Source organism: Anabas testudineus, chromosome 2 (genome assembly GCF_900324465.2).
Source record: "Anabas testudineus chromosome 2, fAnaTes1.2, whole genome shotgun sequence".
Lineage (NCBI taxonomy): Eukaryota > Metazoa > Chordata > Actinopteri > Anabantiformes > Anabantidae > Anabas > Anabas testudineus.
In genome coordinates this window covers 6,152,369-6,164,713 of record NC_046611.1, presented here as the reverse complement: position 1 = coordinate 6,164,713, position 12,345 = coordinate 6,152,369, and the positions used below count along the sequence as shown (strand labels likewise).

The window sequence follows — 12,345 nt, the reverse complement described above, 5'->3', positions numbered from 1 at the left end:
CTGTGAAGGGAAATACACTGAACATACACATCATTAATACTTTGTGTGTCAAAGTAGGTTAAAAAGTGTTGTAAGAAGACACTGAATAACACACTGGTCTCTATTTTAAGTGTTTGCCAAACACAGCTTTATGCAGTTTTCTTCAGCACGGGTCTTTTGTGTGGTTTTTGCACCAGTGTGGCAGAAGAAGCATATCGTGAAAATGCTGTAGCGGAAATGTACCCTATGTACCGATGACACCACAAGAACAGAGGACTGTGGGCTTTGTAGTCCTACCCCCACTTGTAGAGAATATTACTAAAACAGGTTTACAGAGTAAATTTGTTGGGGACTATTTTCAGTAGTGCATCACTCTACTCATTTGTTGTGTTCTAGTAAACGAAGCTGTGTGTTTGAATGATTTAAATTTTATTTAAAGTAAACTACAGATAATGAAGAAACATGTCAACCAGTGCAACAGTGTGATTAATAAAGAGTTTTTAATAGTATTTGAACAGTGGAGCTTTATGTCACCGAAAAACAAACTGTAGCAAATCAGACTTTGAACTCACAGACAGTAAGATGACAGTTTTGTAATTAGCCATATGAAATGTTTTGATATTAATCTATAGCCTTAACTACTTTATTCATCGTTGCTGAGGAATGCAGGTTGCACACATTACAGTTTAGCTACTATGTGAAGCGCTGGGACAACTTGACCAAGAACACTTCACCATGAAGGGGAAGAGTCTGGGTTCAAGCCACCAACCCTGCTCTCTCGATCTATGTCTGTTTTGGTCCGGGATTGTCTTGCACATGGGACTCCTAGGTTAGACATCAGATAATAACCATTACTATTCTCAGCTTTATGTCAGCTGAGACATTATCTTCTGAGCAGGAGGTCTGCAGACTGCAGAGCCGACCAATGCTGAAGATCAACTACTGTGTGCAACAATCAAAAGGTCTCACCTTTACACGTGGGCTTGGGTGTAACATATATCGCTATCATCATTAAGACAAAGACCATGATTCCCACAACACGGTACACAAATGACCAGAAAGTGTCTGGAGCTGTGTTCACTGCAACATAGACGAAAATAGTTAGCACAGCATGAATCTATAGTGTATTAAACTCATTAATGAGCCATATTATATGGTCCATACAGCAATACCACTATATGAAGGTGTAGTAAGATCCACAGTCGTCCATGTCACTGTGGTGGAATCACCTGAAACAGATTCAAATTGTTTATTTGCTGCAAAGGTGACAGCTTCAGTCTCATTATTTAATAAATTATGAAGGTTTGTAAATTAATCTTAGAAAACAACACTCACTATGAACAGAGACAGAAACATTTTATAGTTTTAAATTAAATGACTTTTTAAAATTGTTATTCAGCAAGTGTTTGAAATAGAATTGTTTGATTCAAACTCAGCTTTCTTGGGTCAGAACTTTCCATTTCAGATGTGTTAGGTGAATGAAGAACTCACCAAGAACAGAGACGTTGATGTTGTGACTCACACTGCCTCCACTTTGACATCTATACTGTCCTGAGTCACTACTGAGAATGTTTCTGAAAACCAATAATGAAATCCCTTCTAAATGTTTTAACGTTATCCAGTCTGTTTTAATGTGGCTGCCGCTGCTGATGTCCACAGGAACAGCAGTTTTCTCAAGTTTGTACCAGGAGACAGTTGGTGAATTGTTACAGAAAACAACTGTGCAGTTAATCCTGAGTTCTTGTCCAGCGACGGCTTTGAAAACTGTGTTGCGTCGAACTTTGATTTCTGTTTCGCAATTTAAATCTTCACCTACAGCAGAAAGGTGACATGTCACAGAGATTAGAAATAACAATATTTTGTCATACTTCTTCTTCTTCTTTCGGCTTTTCCCATCAGGGGTCGCCACAGCGAATCATCCTTTTCCACCTAAATCTATCATGAACATCTTCTACCCTAACATTAGCCAACCTCATGTCCTCTGTTAAGACATCCATATATCTCCTCTTTGGTCGTCCTCTTGCCCTCCTGCCTGGCAGCTCCATCTCCAACATCCTTCTACCAATATACTCACTATCCCTCCTCTGAACATGTCCGAACCATCTCAGTCTGGCCTCTCTGACTTTGTCGCTAACACAGACAACGTGAGCCGTCCCTCTGATGTACTCGTTCCTTATCCTGTCTAACCTGGTCACTCCTAAGGAGAACCTCAACATCTTCATCTCTGCTACCTCCATCTCAGCCTCTTGTCTCTTTCTCACTGCTACCGTCTCTAACCCATAGAGCAGAGCTGGTCTCACCACTGTCTTGTACACCTTTCCTTTGAGTCTTGCTGACACTCTTCTGTCACACAACACTCCTGACACTTTCCTCCACCCACTCCAACCTGCCTGCACTCTCCTCTTCACCTCTTTTCCACACTCTCCATCACACTGAACTGTTGACCCCAAGTACTTAAACTCTTGCACCTTCTTCACCTCAGCCCCCTGTAACCTAACATTTCTACCTGGATCCCTCTCGTTCAGACACATGTATTCTGTCTTACTACAACTGACCTTCATGCCTCTTCTTTCCAGAGCAAACCTCCACCTTTCCAGCTGTTCCTCCACCTGCTCTCTACTCTCACTGCAAATCACAATGTCATCCGCAAACATCATTGTCCAGGGTGATTCCTGTCTGACCTCATCTGTCAGCCTGTCCATCAGCATAGCAAACAAGAAGGGACTCAAAGCTGATCCTTGGTGTAGTCCCACCTCCACCTTGAACTCCTCTGTCTGACCTACAGCACATCTCACCACCGTCATACTTCTCTCATACATGTCCTGAACTACTCTGACGTACTTCTCTGCCACTCCAGACGACCTCATACAGTACCACAGCTCCTCCCTCGGCACCCTGTCATACGCCTTCTCTAAATCTACAAAGACACAATGCAGCTCCTTCTGACCATCTCTGTACTTTTCCATCAACATTCTCAAAGCAAAAATGGCATCAGTGGTGCTCTTACGGGGCATGAAACCATACTGCTGCTCACAAATCTCCACCTTCTTCCTAAGCCTGGCTTCCACTACTCTTTCCCACAGCTTCATTGTGTGGCTCATCAACTTTATTCCTCTATAGTTGCTGCAGTTCTGCGTGTCACCCTTGTTCTTACAGATCGGAACCAGAACGCTTCTCCTCCATTCCTCAGGCATCTTCTCACTCTCTAGAATCCTATTGAACAAACTGGTTAAAAACTCCACTGCTGTCTCTCCTAAGCACTTCCACACCTCCACAGGTACGTCATCAGGACCAACAGTCTTTCCACTCTTCATCCTTTTCAGAGCCTTCCTAACCTCATCCTTTCCAATCTCTGCTACTTCCTGCTCTACAACATCCACATCTTCCTCCCTTCTTTCCCTGTCATTTTCCTCATTCATCAGATCCTCAAAATACTCCTTCCATCTTTTCTGCACACTCTCCTGGGTTGTTAGCACCTTTCCATCTCTGTCCTTAATCACCCTTACCTGTTGCACATCCTTCCCATTTCTATCTCTCTGTCTGGCTAGCCTGTACAAGTCCTTCTCTCCTTCCTTTGTGTCTAACCTGTCATACAGCTCATCGTAAGCTTTCTGTTTGGCCTTTGCCACCTCCCTCTTCACTCTACGCTGCGCTTCCTTGTACTCCTGTCTACTTTCCTCAGTCCTTTCTACATCCCACTTCCTTCTAGCTAACTTCTTCCTCTGGATGCATTCCTGTACTTCCTCATTCCACCACCAAGTGTCTTTACCTTCTTTCCTCTTTCCAGATGACACACCTAGCACCTACCTACCCGTTTCCCTGATAACCTCTGCTGTAGTTTCCCAGTCATCTGGAAGCTCATCCTGACCACCAAGAACCTGTCTCAACGTCTGTCTGAATTCCTCACAAGTTTCTTCATTCTTTAACATCCACCACTTGGTCTTCTTTTCTGTCTTCCCTCTCTTCTTCTTCCTGACCTCCAGAGTCATCTTACACACCACCATGCGGTGCTGTCTGGCTACACTCTCTCCTACCACCACTTTGCAGTCACTAACCTCTCTCAAATGACCTCGTCTACATAGGATGTAGTCCACCTGCGTACTCCTACCTCCACTTCTGTATGTCACTCTATGTTCCTCTCGCTTCTGGAAGTAGGTGTTGACTACAGCCATTTCCATCCTCTTAGCAAAGTCCACCACCATCTGTCCTTCCAGATTCCTTTCCTTCACACCAAACCTGCCCATCACCTCCTCATCACCTCTGTTGCCCTCACCAACATGCCCATTGAAGTCTGCTCCAACAACAACTCTCTCTCCTCTGGGGATACTCTCTATGACCTCATCAAACTCACTCCAGAATCTCTCCTTCTCTTCTAACCCACGCTGTAGGTTAACAGCATCGGTGGCGGTCGTTGTTAACCCGGGCCTCGACCGATCCGGTATGAAAGTCTTGTGGATGATTTGCATGGTTATTTTGGCAATTTTTACGCCGGATGCCTTTCCTGACGCAACCCTCTCTATTTATCCGGGCTTGGGACCGGCACAGAAATCACTGGCTTGCAACCCCTGTGGCTAGATACTAACATTTTAAAAGGTATTACAGGAAGAATAAAACGTTGTCAGTGTTTCTGATGCTGCGGCTGTGGCCAACACACAGAAAATTCATAAGGTGCAGGTAAAAGTAGATTCAGTTATTAACCTGCTGTTCTACTGCTCAGTATGTAGTTTTACTTTTAATTTTTTCATTAACTGTCAACTCATTTTTAATGCAGCACTGTTTCATTGGGTGTGTCCAGTTAAATATGTCCACTGTTCACCTGCGCTAGATTTATGTGTATGTGTGAGGAGTATATTATAAATATTTTTAACAATTTAATGTTAGAACACATCTCTTTTCTGATTCATATTTCTGAATATATTTCCCTGCAAAAGAGAAACAAAGACAGTTACCATACCCTCCTCACAGTGAGAAATATACAAAGAATAAATACAAAAACTTACTATCAGCATCCAAAGTGATGACGAGTGTCGCCAAAATGAACGCATGAACGATGGTCAGACAGTTAGATCTCATGGTGGAAACACTTAAAGAACCAGTTGTTCACCTATGTTGGTATGCTCTTTATCATTTATAGTAAATGACATGTGGTTGTATGTGCTTCCTTCCGTGTTTTTTGCTTACAGTGGTCTCTGGTGTGTCTGTGTGTGTGTGTGTGTGTGTGTGTGTGTGTGTGTGTGTGTGTGTGTGTGTGTGTGTGTGTGTGTGTATACCCCTGTTAGTTTATGCTGTGAAGGAAAATACAGTGAACATACACGTAATTAACACTATACTGTAAGTGTCAAAACAGGTAAAAGAGCGCTGGAGGAGGATACTTAATAACACTCAGCTCTATTTATCAGCGTTGATCTGATATATTCTTAGTAAATCCAATGGAAATACCAAAATCCAAAAGTCAAATCTGATTATTAGCATTTGAGGTTTACTTAAACAGGCGGTAATTTGAGAGAGTGTCTGTCTGTCTGTTTTAGATTGGAGACTAACCACCATATTGTGCCCCTTAGTGAAATTCAGTTACTTGTTGCATGGTTGGTACAGAAGTTGCCAGGTCAGGTCCTTGATTATGGTCCTTGATTCTCTTGCACAGTGGATATTAAGGTTAGACATCAGATGACAGTCAGTTAATGTTCTAAATTTCATCCCTATGATGATGAATGACAATACACATTTGTTAAAAAAGTGTTTTCAGATATCCTTCCTGTAAGGTAAACAAGCACAGGGCACAGGCTTTTTATATTAGTTTTGCATCTAAATATAAAGCGTAAGCCATAAGAATTCCTGTCCCTGTGGTGGGCTGAAAATAATAACATGTCATGAATATGTTGTTTATTTATCTTGAAAGGGTGAAAGCTTGTACTTCATAATTCCTCACAGTCTGAGAGTGCTTTACGCAGGTATTCGTTGGTTCTGCACTGAGCAGAGTCTTCACTCTAGCCGTCTATTCCAACTAATTTAATTAACCACAGGTGGAATTTGAACGGTTGTAGTATCAGGCTCCAACGTACATAACTGAAAGAAGTGAAGTGGGTCTCAATACTTTCTGAATTCACTGTATAAAGCTCCGCTGTACAGAACAATCACTCACCAAGTTGATGGTTTGACTCACCCACTTCGTCAGTGATACTTGACTGAGTCACTTCCGAGAATGTTTTGAAAACCAAATATGATATGACCTCTACATCACTTATTACTACTGCATTTTAAAGTGTCTGTCACAGCTGGATAGAGGCAGTTTCCTCATGTTTACACCAGGAAACTGTTGCAGAAAGTGACAGTGCAGTTATTCTTAAGGTCTTCTCCAAGCAAAGCTTCACAAACTGTGCTGATATGATGATACTAAAGTAAATTAGGTCATACAAATGCTTACACACAAGATGCAGTCATCACATTGGAAATTCAAGACAGTTAGACAAGCTAGGAAGTCGCCTGTGGTTTCTCTTTTCTGCCTTAGCCTTACTGTCTGTAAGAAATGCTGCCAATAAATAACTGCACAGCAGCATTAGGCTCACATTAATGAATATTACACTGTGGGTTGGGATCAGGGTTAGTTTGCCAGTCTTGAAATCACATTGAACAATCCCTCTTTGCAGTCAAAATAATATGTCTGTGTTTAAATAACAGCAGCTGACGCCTTGAGCTTCAGCAGAGGTGGCAAACTAAGAAACCTGTGGTCTAGATTGCACGTCGTGGGCAGTTAGCACAGTGTTCGCTGCGATAGCATCAGGAACCACACCAGCATCTAAATGGACCCAAATAACATTTGCAGGAAGGTTTGCATGATGTTTAATGTGCAGCTGAACCACTCATTTCTGTAGCTGTAGCTGTAAAGTGGTGTTAGTGGTGCACGTTGTCCTGGTCATTGTTTGTTTGATGGTTTGTTGAACAAGCTAAGTTCTAGCACCAAACATAATGTGGTTTTACTTTAAAGGATGTGTTCTTTGTAGTACACCTCAGCTCAGTGTGATCATCTGCTAAAAAAAGAACATTCATGTCAATGTTTTCCCCAAACACAAATCTTAAATAAGACCGTTAGGTTGTGTGGTTATGTTTTGCTGCCTCGGTTTAAGAATAGAGCTGCTCCACAGTCTTGCTTACGTAATGTAAGATGCAGTTATGATCTGTTGTGGAGTGTGTCGGCTTATATTTTTTACAGTGAAGAAAATGTATTTAAATAATAATTATAATTATAATTATCATTTTACACACATATCTCCTCCCTTAATGCTGTAGTCTTTGTTAGAACAGAATTGCCACGTGTGTGTCTTTGCTGTAAAGTGGAATGAATTAAATTCAAGGACTGCACCTTTAATACTTTTCATAAAACATCAAATCATCAATGGATACTTGATCCTTAAGAGCAAAAACTGAACAAGACTCATCTTAAAGCTTTCTGTGTGGTCCAATTGTAAAGCTTTGTAGATTTCCTTCAATTTTGTTTTGTTTGTCAAACGGGAATATCTGATGCTTTTTCGGTCTTTACAATGCTTATATCTGCAAAACATTGTGATTCATGTTTGTGAATACAGGACTTTGTGACACAGCGACAGCCAGTAACTGAACCTTGTCAGACTGAAAATGAACAATGTAGGAAGAATAAACAATAATTTATTATCAGCATCCAGAGTCAGGACGAGTGTTGCCAGAATGGACACATGAAAGACAGTAGTTAGAGCTCAACACTTGAAGGACAAATTATACACATCTGTAAAACAATTAATTCTCTGGTCGTGTTCACAGTAATTAGCATAGAGTCAACTGTACTTCCTCTTTTTGGTAAAGTGGTCTTTGCTGTATTTGTAAAGGCAAATACAGTCAGCATGCACAATCTTAACACTATCTGTGTCAAAGAGTGCTGTGTGTGTGAATTACACACTACGTGCTATTTATTCTGCTATTTACTTGATGAGTGAACATTTGTGCGTCTATTCATTAGTACACTAATGAACAGAAAGAACAAAGGGGAGCCAGCAGTGTTTCATCAGCCTTCATTCAAATCAGAAAGTTATGAATACAAATTATGATTTGATTGCACAAAATGATCAGAATATTATTACATTCTCATTTTCAAAGCACACAACAACATCACAATAAAGCTCAATATTCATTCAGACAGTCAGAAGGTTACTCAGTAGTTAATATGATACAGGTTAAAGGGTCATGAAACCATAACTGTTATCATATCATAGAAATTCAAGTCATGGGTGTGCAACAGCACAAACCCGCAGTATTGATGTGCAGTGAGTGCATCACACAAAACATTCACACCAAGCCACCGACCAAACTAATCATCGTGAGCTGGAAATAAGTTCGGTAGAAGTTTTGTTTGGTAAGAGATCGTCCTGGCTACTTATCCTGCAGACGAAGATTCAGGCTGTCTGAAGACTTGTAGGTGGATTTAAATTAAACAGCAAGACAGTTTGTGTTTGACTGACCCAAAATAAAGTTCAGTGTGGATGATTTGAGTGTTTTAATAGTCTTCAGACAATTGAGCTCTGGTTTGGGCCTGTCTCCGCTTGTTGCTCACTACGTGCTAAATAGACACATGCAGATGAGGGACTCTGGTACAATCATGTAATTGAAATCAGATTTTCAGCACTATCTAGACGGCCTGTGTTTGCTGCACGTACGTCAAATCACATTACAACAAGTTCTCACTTCGTTGAAGCTCATGTTCTGGGAGAAATAAAACCTCAACAACGGGGGGGTGACGCAGTGTGTTTCAAATAATAGTCTACTTTACATCTATTGGTGACAAAATAGTTTCACTTCCTGTCTTTAGTTCCCTTAGTTTCTACCACACTGAACCAGGTACACCTGTGATTCACACAGTTCTTTGTCGTAAGGACACACAACACTGTGTATTTAATGAGAACGCAGGCTGAAAGAGATCTAGTGCGCTTGATGATCATTTCATTTATGTCTCACTTTCTTTTCTTCACATTTATCATCCATATTGGTACATGTTAAAGAAGATGCTAAATATAAGCACATACTGGGTAAATATTCTCAGGTAGACTGGGTCAGATGGTAAAAAAAAAAGACACGATCCTAGACACGTTTAACGGATCTGCACTCCTTTCAGTGAGAAAGTTGTTGTATTCTGTTTTCTGTATTCCATAATTTTCCTTCGTGAGATCCTCTGGATTACACCAGTATTAACTGTTCATAGTCTTCTAGTGTGAGGGGCAGTATGAGTTTAATCCATCAAGATCCATCATCAGGATACGTGTTACTCCACATAATGAGACGTCCTCTGATTTAAAGTGATAAAGTCCGGAGGGCGTTGGTTCTTCTAAAACACACGGATAGCTGCGTACTCTGAACACTCCTCCTGTGGCCTCAGTGGCCTCGCAGCAGCCCGTGGTGGCAGCTGATGGTTGAGTGCAGCATACACGACAGAGCTGCCCTCTTCCTCCACACATTCCTCTTTCTTTTCTGTCCTCTCTTATCTGCCATAAAACATGTTCGTTATCTCTCGGCACTGGCAGATCACTGGGCTCTGGGAGCTGCTGTGTTCTCCGGATAGATCTCTGAGAGGATGGGGTCGAGGGACTTCCTCTGGGCGGACGCTGTGACGAAGGTTGCTCCACCATGGGAATTCCATGTACTTCAAAAATAAACATATATGTAAGTATAAGTAATTATTTCCCATTAAAATAACTGATAAATTAAAATGGGTGGATAAGGAGGATATAGGATGTAAATGCTTGTCTTACCTGATTATCAGTTTGGGTCTTTTTCTTTGATTTGCCTGCATGGTGCACATTTTGGTGTTAGTTACTGTTTTACTGTTTGTTTCTATAAGAATTCAAGTAATTCTATTTAAACAAATTAAAATTTTGAACATCTCACCTTTACACCCTTGCATTGATATGACAGATATGATGATCACTAGGACGACGAATCCCACAATCCCAGCAGCACAGTAAATGTACATCCATAGATCATCTTTGTCATCTTCAGAATTACCATTTGTAGTTTGAGCTGAAAGAAAAAAAGCAAGGTCTGGCTTAACATGAATGTATGTTTATGTATTAAATCTTAAATAATACAGGCAGTAAGTATCCACAATAAATGAAGTCATGGAACCCAGGTGAAACAGCTGTGAGGTTCCTGAACAGATCTGTACAGTTAACATTCTTCTTACTTGTGGTGTTGTTCCATAGATCAGTGGTCGTCTCTGCAATATCTATAAAACAGCACAGTCAATGTAAAGTGGATATAAAAGGAGATAAGGGGAATCTAATGTCAGAAATATTTTATAGTTTCAATTTAAATCAAAATGCAGCACTTTTTCAGTTATGTAATGTAATTAGTTTTATCTGAACACGGGTTTTAATGGGTCAGTATGTTCTATTTAATATGTGTTAGATTAATAAGGAACTCACCGTGAACAGAGACATTGATAGTGTGACTCACACTGCCTCCACTTTGACAACCATACAGTCCTGAGTCACTACTGAGAATGTTTCTGAACATTAAAAATGAAATCCCTTCTACATTTGTTAAACTTTTCCAGTCTGTTTTAATGTGGCTGTCGTTGCTGATGTTCACAGGAACAGCAGTTTTCTCAACTTTGTACCAGGAGACTGAATTGTTGCAGAAAACAACTGTGCAGTTAATCCTGAGTTCTTGTCCAACGACGGCTTTGAAAATTGTGTTGCGTCGAACTTTGATTTCTGTTTCACATTTTGAATCTTCACCTACAGAAGAAAAATAACAACAAACACATGAAGATTACGAATGAGAAATTTGAAATGATTCATCTCTGCTTGACACTATGAAAACAGCTGAAGTTGAACAGGATATTACAAAAACATTTTTAACAAAAGATTATTAAGACCAACAGCACCAGATAAATATTTTCTATGAAGGATGGTTTATGGGAACTCTTACAGTAGTTAACAATAAACACACATTTGAAATGTATATTAACAGTATCATCTCTGTTTAAAGGAACTGAGAGTGAAACCTACCTGTTTTATAACGTCATTGCAATTCACTTTATTACTTTGAATAAACTGTTAAGTTCAGCAACATCACACGGGTTAATTTAACTTGTTTTTATACTAGAACATATCAGATATCGCACTGATCATAAATGTTGTTGTTTGTGACAAACATGTATCTGCACCATATCAACTATGAGCAGATAAAACCGCTCTGTTCTCAGGTTTGTGTCTTGTGTTTCGGGTTTTCCAGGATTAAAACAGTCTCAAATCTGAAAAGGGAAGTTCGTCATTCAGTTTAGCTAAAAGAAAAATCCATAATGATCTAATGTAATGTGTGGTTTACTCTATAACACTACTGTATATGTAGTATATGGTCAGTGTGGTGCAGTCAACAGCTCCAGAACTGTTACAGAATAGACATTATAATTCATGAGTATTAAACATTAATAAAGAGCAGATGGGTTTACTGGTGTAACACGTATACTGTATAGTAGCACTATTATTTTGGAGGATTCTTCTTTGAATTAAGTTCAAAGTAATTTAGATGACTGATTCACAGTGAGTCCTCATTGAATAATATGAAACCAAAGAACATAAAAAATATATAAATAAAACTATGGTTAGTGGCCACAGATAAACTCAGTCAGACACATACAGTGTGGTTTAAAATAAGAAGTTACATATATAGTTTTTAATGCAGTGGGCCAATTTCAAATGGTCACTTATGAAAATAATCATCTTCATTGTCTAAATCAACATTTCAGAAAGTCAGGAAGTGGGTGCACTGCTGATAAAGTCAATGAGTAGGTTGTAGAAAAAAAAGTGTTTTGAGTCGTGCTTTTAGAAAAATTCCTGCCTCTTTCATTTTAAAGTGAAACTCTTCAAGCATCAAGCTCCAACGCTCTGCTGGTTTCGGAAAAAATAAAATGAAAGTATCATAAAAAAACACCACGTGCCATCATGTTTGCCTGCTGAACAGATGTTTGTAGTAAAATTTCAACACTTTTAATGTAACACGCTTGAGTCGGAATAGGATGAACACACCCCGATATCTGATTTGTGTTACACTAAATTGTACCGAGACATGTTTGGGATGTAACCGTACTCCAGCTTCCTGCTTTTAACTCTCCACTTCCAACATGTTAAATCCACAGTGGACAGTAAAACCCCTTAAAGTTCGTGACCTTTACAGAAATCAGGCCTTCACCCTGTACCAAAGAACTGAGATTGTGTCTCTAAAGCTCTCAGCACAAAATAAAATCTGCTGACTTTTCAGTGGTTTACAGAGGAAGGAAAGGTAACTCTACAAAAAAGCAGACACTGAGAAGCTGTGTGAAAAAATAATAAACTTACTGTC

At 39.9% G+C, this 12,345-nt stretch overlaps 1 protein-coding gene across 1 annotated transcript in view; it reads right to left on the bottom strand.

The window, feature by feature from the left end:
* Positions 1 to 8,006: 8,006 nt before the first annotated feature.
* Positions 8,007 to 12,345, bottom strand: part of LOC113164935 (B- and T-lymphocyte attenuator-like) — a 5,073-nt gene continuing 734 nt past the window's right edge. The window contains exons 2-7 of the mRNA XM_026364497.1: positions 12,342 to 12,345; positions 10,425 to 10,739; positions 10,184 to 10,225; positions 9,889 to 10,020; positions 9,753 to 9,787; positions 8,007 to 9,643 (exon numbers count right to left, since the gene is read on the bottom strand). Of these exons, the coding sequence (XP_026220282.1) occupies positions 9,482 to 9,643; positions 9,753 to 9,787; positions 9,889 to 10,020; positions 10,184 to 10,225; positions 10,425 to 10,739; positions 12,342 to 12,345 (690 nt within the window). The 3' untranslated portion in view covers positions 8,007 to 9,481. The remainder of the gene's footprint in view (positions 9,644 to 9,752; positions 9,788 to 9,888; positions 10,021 to 10,183; positions 10,226 to 10,424; positions 10,740 to 12,341) is intronic.